The following is an 18574-nucleotide window of genomic DNA, read 5'->3' as shown; positions in this document are numbered from 1 at the left end:
AGATCCAAAAGAAAAACCTTTAAGTGGGTGGCAGTTCCAACAAAAAGGCTTATCATCAGGTATTATTAAAAAGGAACATGCTAAGAAGCAGGGCTGCCTACCTGACTTGAACCATTTGTTTTTTTTTACATGAACAGGAATGCCAGTATCTTATTCAGTACTACCCAAGACCCTGTGTCATTACTTTTTCGAGCTTGGACAATATTAGCAGCATCTGATAAGCAGTATTTTCAGAAGTTGCTGAAGTGCACTTATGTCTAATCTTAGACAGATACAGTACTAATAACATATATACATACAGTACATGCAGGATATGGCCATAACAAAAATACTGTATGTTTCAGAACTATTTAGCTGTCAAAGTAATGGTGTTATGTAACTTGTCCTCCATAATAGCCCACAATTTAAACTATAAAACCATAATTGGATGTTCTGTAAATGCTGGAATTAATTTCTTTTGATCTCTAGCAAAAGTTCAGTACAGTAGGTCTTACTGTATAGTGTTATTTCTTACATCTATGGAAATCATGGTGGCCTATGGTAAATATATAATTATTTGGCTCAGTTCAAGATAAAAATTGGAAAAAAAAATGCTTTCTTCTTTTACTTCATTCTTTTTAATTGTAAAGAATAAAAGTAAGAAGAACCAAGGGAAGAACATTGTATTTTAAGCCTTTTACAGCAGCATTTGCTCCTTTTTTCTAACATTAGTAATGCTTGATACTGCTCCTTTTCTAACCTTTTCGTAATGTTTTCAAATTTCATTTGTTAACTTTTAACAGCATGAAGTTTCCTTATGAAATCAATGGATATTCGTGTTTTGGTAGTGTAAATTTGTGTACAAACATTAACATAAAACTTACATGGCCAATGCAGTATTTCCATTTTGTTGGACCTTACCAGGTTTTTATTTTTGCTTCTGTGTTCTGTGCTGCTTTGTTTATGCTTTGTCAAAATTTCCCATACTCTCATTTTTTCTGCACTTTTTAACTCGATCAATACTTGCAAATGATTAAAGGTGCATCTTCATGGATTGTGTCTACCAATGTATGCAAAATAGTTGGTTTCTTTTATATTCCGCTATAAATCATTTGTAGTTTATTACAAATTACAGTATATTACAGTTTATGAATGCATAATGAACATGTTGTGTTTAACATTGAAAAATGCTTAATGTTGATTATATACAATATACACTGGTGAACATTTAGTGTCATTTTAAGTGCCTTCTACTTCAAGCAATATTTAGTTTCTTAGTTTTTTTACTGATTTTATAAAGATATTTGCTTACTGTAAGTAAATTGGCTTTTTTCAGTTTCACTTTTTAAAAATTGCTGTTTTTAACTTAACAGAAAGGATGTGCTAATTGAGAGACTGGAATGGGTAGAGCATGATACTGTAACTATATTTATTTAAAATTGATTAAAAACATTTACACCATTAATCCATTCGCTGTCTTTTTTTCTCCTCAGCCCCCTCCACAGATCTATGATAAGCAGCTTGATGAAAGAGAACATACTATTGATGAATGGAAAGGTAAAACCCTGAAATCACTTCCAAGCTGGAAAGAAACATAGGTGTCTTTGATTACAAACTACGCTTTTTAAACAGAGCAAGAACATGAGGAAAATTCCATATGCCAGTGTTACTAACCACACTTTTGTGACAAGGGATTGTGTTTTATGATGGGTAGTTTTTTTCTTTGAACATTAAATGGTAGTTGATGGAAGATCATTTTTCATTTGTCCAAAATAAGTTAAAATAGTTTATTTCTATTTCCAGAGTTTTCTTAACTATTTCTTGATAAAGAGAAAAAAATCAAACATTTCTTTTCTAATTAATAATATAAAAAAAAGATTAAATGAGACACATAATTGACTATTAAATAGATCTGCATGATTTGCTATCTGTGTCTGTATGCAAAAAAAAATCTAAAATTTAGAATATTGTCTACAATGTTGGCCACCATGGTTTAAAAAAGTTTTGTGCTCTGGAATCCTTCCTGAAAACAATGACCAGGTAATGTACATACTCAGGCTCAAAGAAATGTCTTACTACTGTATGACAGGGTTAAATAACTAACTACTGTATATTTACAGCTGTTCTGAATAGAAAAGACTGTTTAGTGGCTTGATTAAAGTATTCAGACTTTTCATACTGTAGCTATTGAAAAATGTAACCCATTGGAATTCTTCACAACCAATAGGGAATGCATAAATGGGGAAGGAGATTCAACACTGAGAACAGAAGGTACTATTTTATACAAGGTTTTGTAGGAGTCTGAAACAAGCTACAAGTCTATTTTTGAAGGTGATGCCATGAGTGCTTTCAAGAAACGGGTGGGCGAGATCTTTGGATCAATCAGCTACTAACAACAAAATGAACCAGATGGATCAAAAGGCCTACTGTCATTGTAAACCATTTTATGTTCTTAACATTTTTAGTGAAGTTTGGCATTGATGATGCAACAGTAGAGTACAAGCAAATCTACAAGATAGCTTGTCACATTGATTGCAATGAAATCTTTTTTTTTCAGAGCTAATCTACAAAGAAGTAATGAACTTCGAGGAGAAAACTAAAAATGGTGTTGTGAAGGGACAGCCATCTCCTTCAGGTACTCTCAGTACATAACCTAATCTTTCTGTAAGTGAATTTAAAAAATAATTAGGTGTGCCTTTTACCAAAAAATTCCATTGTGTTTAGCTCATTTGTCATTGTCTATCATTGTGTTTAAATTCGCATACAGTGGACTTTACTATTGAAATATGGTATCTGAATAAATTAGTGTGTGAATTTCATCTGGAGTGTAAGGCAAAATATCTTAACATAAAAAGTAACACATTATTGAGTACAACGTTTTTATTTTTATATTTTTGCATTTCTTTATAAAGTGAATTTCGACAGTTATTGAGGAAAAAACATGCTGTATTTCCATTTATAAGAGGGTGTAATCATAGAAAATGCATGCAGTCAGTCATTTACATTATATTGTATTTCCATATCTCTGTATGCTTACTGTGTCATGATATAAGGATGGAGCTTGTGGTCTGTTTTCTGTCAATTTTTTTAAAAATCTGTTGAGGTTAATAGTTACATTTAGAGAATAACAGTATGCCATAAATTAAACATAATACTTAGAAAGTGGTACTTTGTGGTATAGCACAAATGAACTTTATGCTTTGGAATTATGCATATTTATTGGTAAGTACAATGATTTCTTACATTTTCTGTGTTAAGTAACTTTTCACAGCTCTTATATTAAAGGATCTATTTTACAAATAACTACTACAGTATTAATACAGTAGCTCTTGATAGAAACTGTGCAACCTGATCTGCTTAATCAGTAACACATAAGGTGAGGTTTTTAATTGTCATGTTCTCAACTTTGAAAAGACACTTTTCCTCAACTATTATCAGTGATAATATTAATTAAATCATGTTTACATTCCTTTGTCTCTGAAAATTAATAAATTCTGGGCCAGAATAATAAACTCTGAAACTGAGCTGGTGAGTTTGCATGGTGTATTAATAAACACCAGAGGGCAGTGCTTCACAATATTAGACTGTCTATGAAAAGAAAACTATCTGAGAATCCACAGGAAAAAGAAAAGGCTAAGTATGATATTATAGTAGAATAATGTACAATATATTCATTGGACTGCCTAATTACATGAGTATGCAGTGTGTTAATTGAGTATTTTTAGTGTCAGAAGTCATTTTACAGGTCTGAACGTTTCCAAATCTAAGGTATTACCAAAGCTGTTTGAAATGATCAAGTGCCACCATTATTGACTTTCCAAGATCAGATCTGGACACATGTTTTTTTTAAATAGAACCTAATATCTGCTGTGGGTTAACAACAATAAGCTCATTATATTAATATATTAAATACTGTATAACAATATATGAACAGATATATAATAACAAATTATGAACATAAATTATATCTATTAGAGCAAGTGAAGATGTCTAGTCAACATAGAACATTAAACACTTTTTGTATCATCTTTGTCATTATTTTTCTGATAACATGTTAAGTATTCTAAAAGCAGGAGCTGTACAGAGCCGAATTTGCAATGGATTTTTCAGGAGTTAAGTACCAATATATCAGTGTAACCTTGCTAATGTATTGGAAAATCGTTCATCTCTCAAGCAGCACGTCTGACTGCCTTAGGGTATGTTAAGGAAAATGGGAAATTTTATTTCTATGTTATTTATCACATCTTGAAGTCTTCTAAGTGAGATGTGAACAAAATATTTTTTCTATATTATTGTGCACTAATTAAATCAATTAAATTGATACAATAACTAAATTTAAAATGTGTTTTTATATTTATCTAGTTTTACTCAAATATCAACAACTGAATTACAGGAAAGCCCTGTAAAGATGTTATATAAAGATAATAAAAGGAAGATTTAATATTACTCTGCTAAAGGTACACACAAACCACTGTAGCTGTACAATATATTGATATTAAAAATAATCCTGACGCATTTTTTGCATCTCTTAGTTTTAATGTACTGTAGGGGTTCTGTAAAAAATACAATACAGATGGCTTTAGAGAATTCTAAGACCCCTCACCATAGTTTCGAAGCATAGTGTGCATGCAGTAAGAACGTTGGGTTTCCAAATGTATTTAAAACATAACTTTATTTATGTTTTACCTAATGCTCAGGCCTGACCTGTAATTCTGCCCTTTGTTGTTCCTGTTTTGAGTAATCCTTGTGGTGATGGACAATGACAATGACACTATTAAGTAATCTTGTGGCCTTGAAGTCTGATAAAATCAATAGCTGTAAGTTTTAATTCACCCCTTCCGTTTTATAGGGGGTAATCAAATTTCTACTGCTATTCTTTAACTAGTCTTTAACTTTAACTAGTTCTAAGGCCGCTGATAGGTACTGTAAATGGGAGATTTATGTTGTGCCCTCTGAGAAGCTGAATTCATATTTTTCAGCAAATTACATCATCATTGTTTTGTTGAACTGAAAGTGTAAGCAAGAGACCAGCTTTGCTGGTATAATTCAGGATTCCTTCTACTTGTTTTGACTAATAAAATATATAACACAGTACCCTACGTATATGCACATATACTGTATGTAATACAAAATATGTTTTATACATGATTCTCCGGGAGTATCATTACTACAGAATACAGTATACAAAAAACAGCAATATGCACTGCAATATTAACACTCTACATTCTGAGTGTTTCTTCTTTAGCAGCTGTCACAGTGTGCAAATAATATTTTTAGGAGTTCTGGATGAGTTATTGCCATCTATACCATTGATTTCATCTTGGTTTTTTCAGTGGAGGCAGTCACTGTATGAGTGTATGAAACTTCATTTGGACACCACATTACAATGGCCAGAATTAGAAAACGGGTCAATTTCCTCTAACATTTTTAAATTGACTTAGTCAGGAATTTCTAAAGACTTCATTAATAAATGGTTCATCAGCATTTACAAGTCTTTTGTCTTGCCTGTCAGATCGGGACTGCTTGTTGGCGTCTTTTTGTTTGAATATAAACACTTACTGGTGCAGTAGTTGGTGATGTGCCATCTATTATTGCCACCATTCCAGTATGTATCTTTGGTATGGCTAGTCAGGCCATGAAAGTTAAGTAAATCTATCTGGAATGATCACCAGAAAAATAGAAATATTCCAACTTAAGCTCTCTTGTAACACCTAATAATACACACAACATAATCATGCTGACCTATGGTTTGATACATCTTAACCATATGGCATTCAGAACAGAACTAAGCAAAAAGCTTTCCTCTGCTCTTTTAAAAAGACTTCAGACTCCTCCCAGGAGGCTGATTGAGTGATTGTCCAAAGTAAGAGAACAAGGCATGTAGCCACATTCCCATGCTGTTCAGTCCCTTGACCTCCCCTCCCCCCAGCCTAATCAAGTCATCAGCCACTACCAGTCACAATGCGTGTTATAAGCAAATGATTCAATGCCTAGTGTTTTCTACTATTCTAAAAACTGATTTTTCTTAATATACCTTAACTTTGGTGAGAAGAAACCAAGTTTGCCACTTACAGTACGATTTACAGTACATCAGATCAGAATCTTTACAAACCTGTGCACAAAAAGTACTCATTAGCAGAAAATATGACACATTGTAGTAGCCATTCCAAAACATTTACCAATCAAATCTAATGAGCTCAATTGCACCTGTTCCTCATCATTGACATAGTTTGTCCTTCCCTACACATCCATGAAGTCTAAAAGACTAGATATGGACTACAAAATGTTGATTTTTGTTTAGGATTTACTGTTAGATTAAAATAAAATGGCCAAAATGTCATGTATAAATTTAATATAAATATAGACATTACAATATATAGCATAGGTTATATACAGTAATACTGTATGTATTTTACTTTTATACATGATGTTCATAAGTCTTTCCCAATAGCTGAGACTGTAAGCATGTTCAGTAAGTGCAGAATGTAAGATGTCTTTCTGTAATACAGCCAAGAAACAACCAGTGCCACATCTTCTCCTTTATTAGAAGCTTTACACTATGATAAACAAGCACATCATTAGAAACTGAAAAGAGCTTTTATTTACTGTATAAACTTTAGATAAAGGGGCATATTGTAGATGTGCAGCTGTTTATCTTGTTTTATTGTCATCCAAAGAGTACAATTTGAAGAAAATGTACAGTATTAAACTTTAGTTATTGTTTTTTTCATGTTTTACCTTCTACGTCTGTTTAACAGATTTTCCTTCTCTTGTCTCTGAATGGAAGAAGGCCTCAGTTGTGTGATGTAATATACAGTAGTTGAACAAACTCGGGTTCTTGCTGTTTTTTGTCTCCAGTATAATTTTGGTTGCATTCAATGAGTTTTGCTGTTTGCAGGGCCTTAAGGGCATCTTTAACTCTTTTGTGCTTTCATGCTTACCATCTAGAAGAGATTTGTCTTTACATACCATATAAGTAAATAAAGTGAAGATATATGGAGTGCCTACAAGCTGATAGGGAATGCTGAGTGTTCATGCTGAATCTGGGGCTCTCTTGTGTTTTGAAAATCAGATATGTGATTTTCCCTGTTGCATACCACTGTCCTGTTTATGGCTGTAGATGATGACTAAACCTTTTTGAAGAGGTTTTATTGCATTCTTGAAAGTATTTTCTTGTCTGTCTGCTGAGTGGGCTGTATTAGATTGTATCTGCAGGGACTGTGTGGCACAGCTGACTGTGACTGTGTGGCACAGAGTGCTGTCTTCTAGGCCTCACGGGTCTGGTTCTTTGCTGGAAAGAGAGTGTCCACAGCAACACAAATAAAAAATATACTTCAGTTGTGTATCCAAATCATATAAACCACCTTAATCCAATCGGTCAAGTAATGAACCTGCTATGTAGGGTGGCTGCTGGTACAGAATGGCTGCAAGGTGTCACTCAGGTGGGTACTGCATTTTAGGTGTAGATAAAGTCATTCTTCTCCTATATTGTATGTGAAGGTACATTGAGTTCCTTTGCGATGAGAAGGGCTATACAAATCTTACAGTTTGAACTGTTAGTGTAATTAATAATTAAGAGGACATCTTGACACTGCATTGTTGTTCAATAGCTGATTTAATTTTAATACAAGTTGCAAGTTTACTTCAACTCATTCAGCTTGGTTCAACCTGGAAGAGTTTTTTTTTTCGTAAGATTATAATGCTAACAGGGCACATTTCCCCTCTGTAGCTAGACCTTGCAAAATGACTGCCCTGAGGAAAGAGCTGTAATTTGAAGGACAGAAATGAAGGTTCCTTGCACGGCTCATTTTCATTTTCAATTTAGAGGTTTGAGTGGTGTTATTTTTCATTGCCTTATTATTTTGTTCTCATTTCCCTCCACATAGTTTGCCAGGTTGTGATACACAGTGAGGTGTGAAATCCTCTGTTAATATTTTATACATTAAAAATCATTAATACATAACAATGTATGAACTGCCTTATTTATCATATATGACGTTTTATTATTCTGTGTTGAAATATTAACTTTTTATGTTTGTGGCTAATTACTCTTAAACAGCTTTGACCAAAATTTGGTCAGAACCCTCTGGAATTTGGATGACAGTAATGTGCACAGATGTTTTTAAGGATATACATGTATCTGCCAGACAAAAATTCCTAAAATAAAATTGTTCAGAAGTTTCTGGTCATGCGTTTTTTCCAGTTATTTTCATAGCTTTGCCTTTGAAGAACACCAGGACAGTCCAGAGACCAGACAGGCCAACTAAAAGGGAATATAAATTTCTGATAGTTACTCTTTATAGCTTATCACATCTGTCATGTACTGTAGAATTGTTATGTCGATAGACAACTTAAAGAAGCACAGATTTAAGAAAAGGCCCGAAGATAGACCTCCCACATGTTTGTTTAGGTTTTAGAACTCATTTGACCTCACACAATAACAGGTTGCCAGCCCCTGCCGATGACAGTTGGGACAATGAAATCAGAGGAAATACTTCCCCCAACTCGCCTACTTATGAGGACAGCTAAAGAGCCTGAGTAACCTTCAACAAAAGGATTGAGCAACGTAAGGAATTGTGGGTTTGATAGTCTTTTAAAGCATTTGTAGGATTAGTATATCATTCTCCCTCATTAATAGGCTGTTTTCTAACCCAAACCTTTGCTCTAATCTAACCTAAATATTTTTACCTACAGTAGTTCTCAGTTGTCCAGGTTTTAAACCATTTCATACTTGCTTAGCTTTAGTATACAGTTCTGCAAATGGCCGGGGCACTTTCCTTGCTTTGCATCTTTAAATCCACCTCCATTTATTCATTTTCTGAGTAATCTTCAAAGAAGTCTCAAGGTGCTTCCTGCAGTTCACAAGACATCTTTGAAGATGTTTTGTAATTAATTTTAGCAAAAACTTTAAATGGTCATCTTTGTGAGTTGTTTTTCTATGCTTATCTGGGAATTCCTCTCTTTCGTGCACTTTGAATGAGTTGAAATGAGTGTCCTGCAATTACAAATAATAAAGTAAATTGTAAGAAATGAAAATTAAACATCATCATCCAAGTTCTGTACAACTGAACAAGTTATGGTAAGGGGGGTAAATATATAGTACGTCAACAATTCATAATTGCTACAAAAAAATGAATGTTTATACCATGGCACATGGACGTTTTACAGACTGAAATACAATGTTTTATTCTATATAATAGAAGACTATTCTGTTCTGTCACTTTCTCTTTAGATTGTTATCCAGCATACACCATTTAAATGGGTGTTTTCTCTGTAAAAACAATAAAATACCAATTTAAATGGTGTATGCTGGATAGCAATGTGCTCTTATGCTACATTAATGTTCACATTCTTTTGTGGGTTATATATTTTAAATAATAGAAAGGGGTAGCATGCAGGAATTTTGGAGTGCATAGTCTTTTGTAAGCATTAAGAATTTAAAAATGTATAGTGAGAAGCATTAAAAATGCAACAAATGCCATTGGATATAGCACTCATTTATTACAAATTTAATGACTCACAGTATAGTATTCAGATCCATTTATTCAATGGTTATGTGAAGCATGAAAATATAAATTATTTCCTTGAAGTTTGCACATTCTAAGGAGCTAAGCAGAAAAAATGAAATATGAAAAAGGGTGGCATAGTGATGTAATGGTTAGCATGTGTGGCATTTATACAGTATGTTCTCCCTGTGCTTCTGTACTGTAGGTTACTGTTGGGTGTTCTGTTTTTTTCTCTCACAGTCCAAAGGCAAACTTGTAGGTTAATTGGCTTCTAGGAATATTGTCACTGGTACAGTATGTGTGTTTTATCTGTGAATGTCCTGTGATGGACTGGTGTCCCATCCAGGGTGCAGCCTGAATATGCACCCTTTGCTTGCCAGGATAGTTTCTGGTTAGAAAATGGATGGATATATATGAAAAAATGTAATCAAAATGTTCAAATCGAAAAGATGCTATTCTACAGTTCCATTTAATAACATACACTAGTTTAGCTGAGTAAAAAAAATGTTTTGAATGCCCATAATGATCAAAACTACGTACTGTAGCTATACCATATACAGTATACACATGCTCATGTCTCCACCTAGTGGCTTAAGAGAGATTTTGAAACTGTCACATATCTAAACCTTCTCTTCAAGCTGAGCCAACGGTTTATTAACCTATCATTGACCTTGTTACAGATATAGATGCTTTTTCAACTTTGTGTAAACACTAAAAAATATTTTAAAATGTGTATTTTTTGCCTGTACAGTATGGCCCCTTATTACAGCTAACACGCTTGCTTGTGTCAGCAAAATGAACTCATGACCAGAAAACAGAATTCTAGCTAAAATAAAAATGGAGAGAGATGCTTTGGTATACCTTTTGTACAACCAGAAACATTAAAACAGAGACAAACCTAATTTAACCCATGCTCTTCCCTTTTTACCTCACTAAATTTGTAAGAACGTTTTTTTAAGAACTGAGGTAAATCATTGTACTGGCATCCAAGAAATAGTAATTTACAATGGTGAAAACATGGACATTGAACACAAAGCAAAATCAGCTTGAAATGTAAAATAAGCTATGGTTGAAGTGCAAAATATATAATGTAAACCATTATTGAATATCTCACAAGATGCTTACCAACACCTCCATCCTTAACTTGCATTCTCTCATGTCTAACACCCTAAAGCTTTAAACCTTTTTTAAGCAATTGGTTTTTTTTTTTAGTTTTAATCCCATTGCTGTTGATTTTCTTAGCACAGGTGCAGCCGTGAACAGTAGTGAGAGCCTCCCTCCATCCTCCTCAGTCAACGACATCTCCTCCATGTCCACTGACCAGACTCTGGCCTCTGACACAGATAGCAGCCTGGAAACCTCTGCAGGACCCCTCGGTTGTTGCAGGTGACTAGCCGCCTGCCTGCGTAACCCGATGTTCTTCAGAAGGTGAAATGCTACAGAACATGAAAAAAAATAACAGATCAGCCTGCGTCTTCATTATAAAATAAAAAAAATAAGAGAGTGGGAAAAAAATAATTTCATGCAGAAATGTATATTTATTAACGTCTAGTTGCTTTGCTTATAACCTCCTTCATATGCCATTGAAAAAGTAAAAATAGCAAAAAAAAAAGCTTAGACGGGCATCTTTCTGTAAAGTGTAAATTACTGGCTGAATACCAACAACCCTGCAAGCTTCTGTACTGATATGGCAAGGTGGGCCCCTTCTTTTGTGATTATTACAAACCTCTATATCCCCAATGTCAGTTACTATTTATTACATTACTAAAACTAGATGTTTTGCCAGCTCCAATAACGAATTAACCCTTCTGAGATGAACATACTCATGCACTGTATGAGACTACACTGGGGAAGGCTTGTACAGCATCCCTTTGTACATATGTAATTCTGTACAGCTGATATGTAGAACAAGTGGGACTATTGGCCAGTATTGGATTAGCTGCAGACCTTGCCATATCATATCTTTGACCTTAGTTGCCCTTGCCTGTAGTCCTGCATGATTAAAATTCTAATAATATGATAAATACGTATGAAGATTTTGTTTATAAACCATGTAAGTGAAATTTGGCCAGGTGGAGAGCACGAGAGTTTTGGCAACAGTTGTACCTGAGTTGCAGGGGCAAAGGTGAATTACTGTCATATAAAGAGCTCAAAAATTAATTTCCTAGCTGTTTGTGTTATATAAATCTGTTGCATTACAGTGCTGTCCTGGTTGTCACACATTTTATGCACATCATAAGGTCCTAATGAGGTACATTCATAACACTGAAGGTTACTTTAGTTAAGTGTCTGTGTAACTGGGGCAACAAGTTACATTCGCCTTATATATGTTTAAGTGAGGAGAATACAGAAATGAAGAAGAAATGAACTTAGAAGTATTTACCTCATCACAGTTTTTTGTTGTTGCTAAGGTTGTAAAATCCAGGCTGCAATCCTTTTTACTGTGCACTGATTTTTATTATTTTAATTTTGTTTTTTTGAATGTTTCATTACTTAGAAAGGGAAGCAAAGATACAGTGAACTACCTAGTACCAGAAATCTGGATCGCCTAATTTTTTTTTTAATAAACTCTAAAATTGGCAAGTGCCTTTAAACATGTAGACATTTGTAACCTAAAAGAAACCACCAAAAATCACCACTGGTTAATTAAGATAAAGTGAAATGGCAATATATCTTATTGAATCTATTATTCTTCCGGATAACAAATATTATCAATAATATATTATTCATCCGGAAAGCCTTGGAAAACAGTATGTCTGATCCTCAGTGAGGTTTTGTTTGGTGGTAAACTCTAAGTTTTACATCTCTGTATGATTTCAAACATCAAGGAATAAGTCTTTTTTTTTCCATGTCAAACTATGTCTTGTCTGTTGTCATGTGATTGCCCCCTTTATCCTCACACACAAAACCCTTGGTGGTTTTCAGATGGTTGCATTTATTCAGGGTGGCACAGTGGCTAGCATTGCTTTCTTGCAGCACTGGGGCCCTGGGTTCAATTCCTGGGGACCTGGGGTGCTATCTACAGTATGTGGAACTTGTATGTTCATGTGGGTTTCCTCCCGCTGCCCTGATTTCCTCCCAGAGTCCAAACACATACTGGTAGGTTAATTTGCTTCTGTAAAACTGATGTGAGTGTGTGTATACAGTATGTGCCCTGAAATGGCATCCCATCCAGGGTATATCCTGCCTTGTGCCTGTTGCTTGCCAGGTTAGACTCCTCTCTCCCTCTATGATCCTGTACTGGATAAAGCAGTTTAGAAAATGGATGGATGCATTTTTTCATGATCAAAATGTTACATCTTTCTGAATTTAAAGGAATTATCATCCATGGTCCTGTTATAATTCATAAAACAGTAATAGATGAGGTAATGTACTTAGTAATTTACTATTTACTCATATGTCTTCCTTGCACACCAGTAAATATAATGTTGTTAAAATAAGGCATGTTTATTTATTATTAGCATTAATTGCACAGTGTATCATTCCATGAAATTACCCATTTCTCTCTGTTAAATTCATACATTTTTTAACATTATCATTATTGTTACCGTTATTAAGCCAGATGAAATGCATGCATTAAGAAATAAAAAAAAAGTCACCCGAGTACAAAGAAAACAGTACAGTATGTATACTTTGTCATAGACATGGATGCAAACAAATGAGATTCAGGCAACGCCCACGACTTCATGTGTTCTTTGGGTTGAAGCTGTTTGGTTACATGTTGGAGAACTAGTCAAGCAGTAGGCCTCTGTATGCAGTGAGTCTAGGGAGTGCTGCAAGTGCAGTGATGATGCTGATGGAGGGATATAAGACATTGAATGCTGGAAAAGAACCATCAATGCCTCTTTTCATACAGGGTGACATCAGTGCCACGAGTTAGGGATGGCCTTCTCTTTTCATTGTTCAGTTTCTAAGCTACTTTACTTGTCTTAGGTTCAAGTGCAGCAAATGGTTTAATAAATTACTAGTGCTTTGTCCAAAACATCTTACATATACAGTATACAGTATGTATACCTGGGTCACTAAAGCAAGCTGAGTGAAGCACCTTGCTAAAGCGTATAACCCAAGACCCATGACCTTCCAATTAACAAGTCCATCTTGCTCATTAGGTTTTCAAGTACCTTATTGGTCTGACAATCTCATCCCTCTGTGCTAGAAAGACCATATACTGCATCCAATTCTCACTTTTGTCAGACTGCTATGCTTTTGTGAACTTTTTATGTGTGTGTTTCATTCACTACTTTGTAAAGTGCAGGCTAATTGTTAATATTGTTTTGATTTGAGACTTTAGAGCTCAAAGGCTATAACCTGTCCTGGATTTAACTTTAAGCTTTTGAATACTTTCAAAGAGTGATTGGCTGAACTTTTGCATTGCTTAGGCAGGTGGTGATGTAAAAAAAGTCCTAAAGTCCAGCAGGACTGCTACTCTTGAGAAGTGGTGTTTTACACTGTTGGCCTAGATAACGAAGGCTTGCGAATTTGTCACATTTACCCCATTCAGTTACAGGGCACACCAGTAAATGATGACCCATTCTAGATTGATGTGTGTCTGGATGATCTAACGTTCCCAGCTCTCCTGTAGGTTGCATTAACCTAGCTTTTCAGACATGTACTGTACACAATTCAGTCCAGACCTAATGATATAAAATTAGTTTTGGCACTTTTTACACATTCTATGCCTCTTACTATTTAAACTGTTTGTAACCCTTTTTTCACACACGTCATTCAATATCATAATGAGTTATTCATCACCTAATCTGAATTGCCATTTTGGAGGAATATCAGCCCCAAACATTGGCTTGAACTTTAAGAATTAAGTAATATTCTCTTATTGATATGATACTGAGATATTACACTCCCTTAAAAGAGTAGCTGTGAGATGGAGGCATAAATTATTCAAAACTAAACTTCAGAGTTTTAACAGTAATTCAGAATCAAAATACAAGAGGCTGAATTTCTGTCTGTATAGAATAAGCTAAATGAATGTGGTCATTTCTTTATTTTTTTCAGTATAAACTGACAATCAAATGTGTATGATAGACCAGTAACAAGTGGAAAAAAAGAACCTTTGAAAGTTAAGATTTCACCCAAAGAGAAAAATCACCTTTTCATATATTTTACATAGCCGTGAGTTAATCATGTCATATGACACTGGAGCTGGACTCCAGCGTAGCACAATATGTGACACAGTGATGATATGTAGTTGCAAATCTAAATTTGCAGAAGAATTCTTCATAATCATGTGAAAGTGCTCTTGAGAAAAAAAGAGCATTCATTACCAGTACCATACATTCCACTACAGTTGGTTACATTGAAACTGCTGAGTTTTGGTATGGATTGTCTCCCAAGTGTGGATTGATTTTCTGTGAGCAAGTTATACAGAGTTCTGTGAGCTCTGTATAATCTTACAAGGTAATTAATAAGGAGCCTGTGCCCTGTAACTGAATTCTTCAAGTGGTATCCTATCTTGCCTTTCGAAATCTATTACATTACAAATATTCATTGAAGGAATCTGCAGTAAAGACATCTTTTCATTGGTGCAGTGAAACAAGATTTGAATTAGACCTTTGGTAAAAATAAAAAAAAAACACTTTTTAATCTTTAATAGATATTTTAGAGAGCATTAGTTTTAGGACATAATTTATTGTATTAAATGCATGAAGTTGCATTGAATGGTTCCTTGAGCTCACATGAATCTACATCTACAAAAAACATAATCTTTGATTCAGAGATTGAGGATGGCTACAATTCAGGGCTACAGTTCAGGAGGAAAGTGCTCATTACAACATTATTTTGCTGATCCGAACAACTTTCTGTGCATTTTTTTAGGTAAAATGTATGATTTCTAACAAAAATTGGGGGAAAACTCTTGTTTGATAATAATCTATCTAATATAGATTGCCCATTTATGATGATAATGGATGTTAGGTGCACAGAATAAGTTGTAAAAAAAACAATATTTTAGTTTAAAGACTTTCTTTTATCATTTTTTACATTAACTGTTGAATTCTTCTGATCCCTTAAAAATTTACAATAATTAATTATTTTAATCTGTTAAAAAAGAATAGCATTGTTCTAATACATTAAAACTATTTACACTATTTCGTGATATTACACATTTAGAATAAGCAAGCATTATTTTTTTGCTTATGTAGTAGTGTGAGTGCATCAAAAAGGCAATGGACTACATTTGTTTAAACCGATGACAAGGTCATGTTAATTTCAAGATTAAAACCATTTAATACAGAAAACATTTTAAAGTTGTGGAGTTAAATACATAAGATCTCCTGGCATAGTCAGACACAATCAATAGGGATCAAGGTTGACTTCATAAAGTCAACTTCTGTTTCCCTGCTGTTATTTATCCATGTCTGAGAAATGAATACTGAGAATAAAGAAGCTTTATTACTTTTAATTTTTGAGTTACAGGAGATTTTACATAGCTCTATACGGACCTTTATGAAATTAATGTTGTTTTTTCACTAACTTCATTAAAAGGTAGCTGAGCTGATAGTTAGGTGAGATCTTCTTCTTAGAAGATTGGTTCAGAAATCTACAGTAGTTTTACAGAAGGCAAATTTCAACATTTCAAGCGTCAGTGATGCTTAATCCAGATTGATAGAGGAAATTTGTCTTTACCTTACATTTTCAACTTAACATTTATTTGTATAATGTTAAAAACTGTATACCAAGCAAATCACATCTAATAATAGCTGTTACAGGAAACGGCATAACTCAATAAAATATTTTTCTCCAGTGTTTAGGAATGAGACACAGTCTGTGTTCACATGAATTACCCATCTCAAATATAGATCACACCTCGCAGTATGACCCCTTTTCCCATTGTACGCTTTTGTGGAACGGTGAAAGGGCTGTTGAAGAAAAATGATACTTGTTAGATTGTTTAAAATAACAGATTTTTCTTTGTTGTAGATAGAGCTGTTCAGATAGACCCTGTGTGCCAAGTGTGCTGTTTATGTTGTCTGTTTTATGTCCACATTTCACAGGCTAGCAAATCAGTCTTTGGACATTCATTGTTTTTCAGTGAGCTCCAAATGTGACAGTCTAGCAATCATTTTGCATGGACAATGCTCCGAAAATGTAACTTTAGATAGGCTTTTCCTACATTTAAACAGAAATGTCACATAAAATATATATTTCAGCTGTACCTTATACCTTTTGCCAAATAACCTGATGAATTTGTTTTACATGAATAGCCAATGTGTGATTCTTGGGAACAGAACACTAAGGTTCACTGGTAAATTAACTGGAGCTGGCAAACAATTCCATTTCGACTGGAAGAATTCTTTACAAAATTGATGGCGTTCATTCTCCATTAATGAAAGACAGTGATTATTGTACTGCAGCTTTGTTGTAATTGAACCACAATGGTCTGTTACTAAGAAAACTATTGTGCTGCTGTATTATTGTATTTGCTTTAAAGAGGAGCTACTACAGTACATCCACACGATTCACAGGTCACAAGTGTCAACTTTGTATTACTTTTGTCATTATTAATGACTAGCCTGGTTTGTCATTATTCATCCTCAGAATTGCAGTCTTGTATTAGTGAAGCTAGAGGGTTTTTCTGTTTTTAGGGGGATCCCCGACTGCCAATAAAAATACATTTTTCAAGCTTTTCAAATAATTTCCCATTGCCATGAAGGTATTTGGTTTTATAGCATAAATTAAAACTTGTTAAAACAATGTTCTTCAAGAGACAACCCATTCAGAACACATTGTACCATGTGTACTGTGACAGCTATCTTTTGCTTGCTTTGGTCTTTGTGATATAAAGAAATATGACACTCTTTTCTTTTTGTCCTCTGTTGGCAAATACACAACACTGGGGAAAAACAAAATGTGTGTCTTAGAAAGCATCTTTGTGGTATACAGTACACAGTGCTACTCTAGATTGTTTCACTTTAATTACTTCCTAAAGTTAAACACCTCTGAAACAAAATTGGATGTTTTTTTTTTTGGTATATTATTCGAAAAAAAACATCTTCTTTTTTCATTTTCAAAATGTTCGCTTCAGAAGATGATTGGAGCTTGACATTTTTATGCTTTGTTATGTCATTACGTTTGTGGTAGTGATGTAGCTTTGATACAAGAAAATTTTCTATATATTTTCTTTATAGTGTCAGTTTTATTTCACAGTTTGATAATAAACATGCTGTTCAAGCAGGAAAACATCTAAATGTTGTGGCTTTATTTAAACTCTTGACTGCTACAGTATAAAATCTCATTCTCCCATCCCCACACCTACTGTAGGATACCTTTCATCTTAAGTTTAGACAGACTTTCACATTTAACTCACAAAATTGTGAACATCTTCCCTCAGTATATCTACTTAAGGCACAAAACAAGTTTTAAGCTTTTTTAAGTATATTAACTCATTTCACATTACCATAGTTGGACAGCTCTAGTATGCAAAACAGTACTTTGCTTAAATAATCAAGCTCTGTCTTTAGCATTGTTTTATTGGAAAAAAAGCTCAGCAGTACATTTAATATCTCATTAGGCCTCCTTTTGCTAAGCCTACTGTATGTACATCAGCATTTTGTTCTTTACCAAATTTCATTACTTTTATAAATGAGGCAGAGTCATCTTACTAAAAAGACAGCAATACTGGCAGTGATCTAAATGGTCGAGATTCATTTTTATTATCCTCTAAGAAACATTACAGTGCAATAAACAATTGTCTACTGTGGTAGGAGTGAGGGTGGCTGCTGTTCCGACAGCTGAAATTAAGTATTTAGAATCTTGTGTCAAGTCTAATTCAAAAGACATTGAAAAATAAATCAGGTGGTGTTTTTTTCCTTTTTGTTCTGTTTTTTCTCCCTACTGTTAGTGAACCATTTTGTTAAGACGTAAGACTGATTTTCTGTATGTGGTTCCTACAGCAGTGCTTTGTAAGTATGCCAGTTTTTCAAGCTCCAGCTCCAGGGTAGCGTTTGAATTTAAATTTGAAAAAAAATGAAATGGTTAAAAAAACAACAAAAAATGTACAAGCACTCAACATTTTAAAGGTACTGTGTATGTAAAAATAAATATATGTATGTGACTGAAAATAAAAACTTTGAACT

General features: G+C 34.0%; 1 protein-coding gene across 3 annotated transcripts in view; it reads left to right on the top strand.

Moving 5' to 3' along the window:
* The window catches only part of mapk10 (mitogen-activated protein kinase 10), a 53300-nt gene extending 34726 nt beyond the window's left edge, over positions 1 to 18574 (top strand). For all 3 annotated transcript variants that reach the window (XM_088910566.1, XM_088910564.1, XM_088910567.1), the window contains 3 exons: positions 1473 to 1536; positions 2537 to 2614; positions 10733 to 18574. In XM_088910566.1, the coding sequence (XP_088766692.1) occupies positions 1473 to 1536; positions 2537 to 2614; positions 10733 to 10875 (285 nt within the window). In that variant the 3' untranslated portion in view covers positions 10876 to 18574. The remainder of the gene's footprint in view (positions 1 to 1472; positions 1537 to 2536; positions 2615 to 10732) is intronic.

This window comes from Atractosteus spatula, chromosome 3 (genome assembly GCF_055471065.1).
Source record: "Atractosteus spatula isolate fAtrSpa1 chromosome 3, fAtrSpa1.hap1, whole genome shotgun sequence".
In the NCBI taxonomy this organism is placed as follows: domain Eukaryota; kingdom Metazoa; phylum Chordata; class Actinopteri; order Semionotiformes; family Lepisosteidae; genus Atractosteus; species Atractosteus spatula.
The sequence above is the reverse complement of the archived record's forward strand: the minus strand, read 5'-3'. Positions and strand labels throughout refer to the sequence as shown.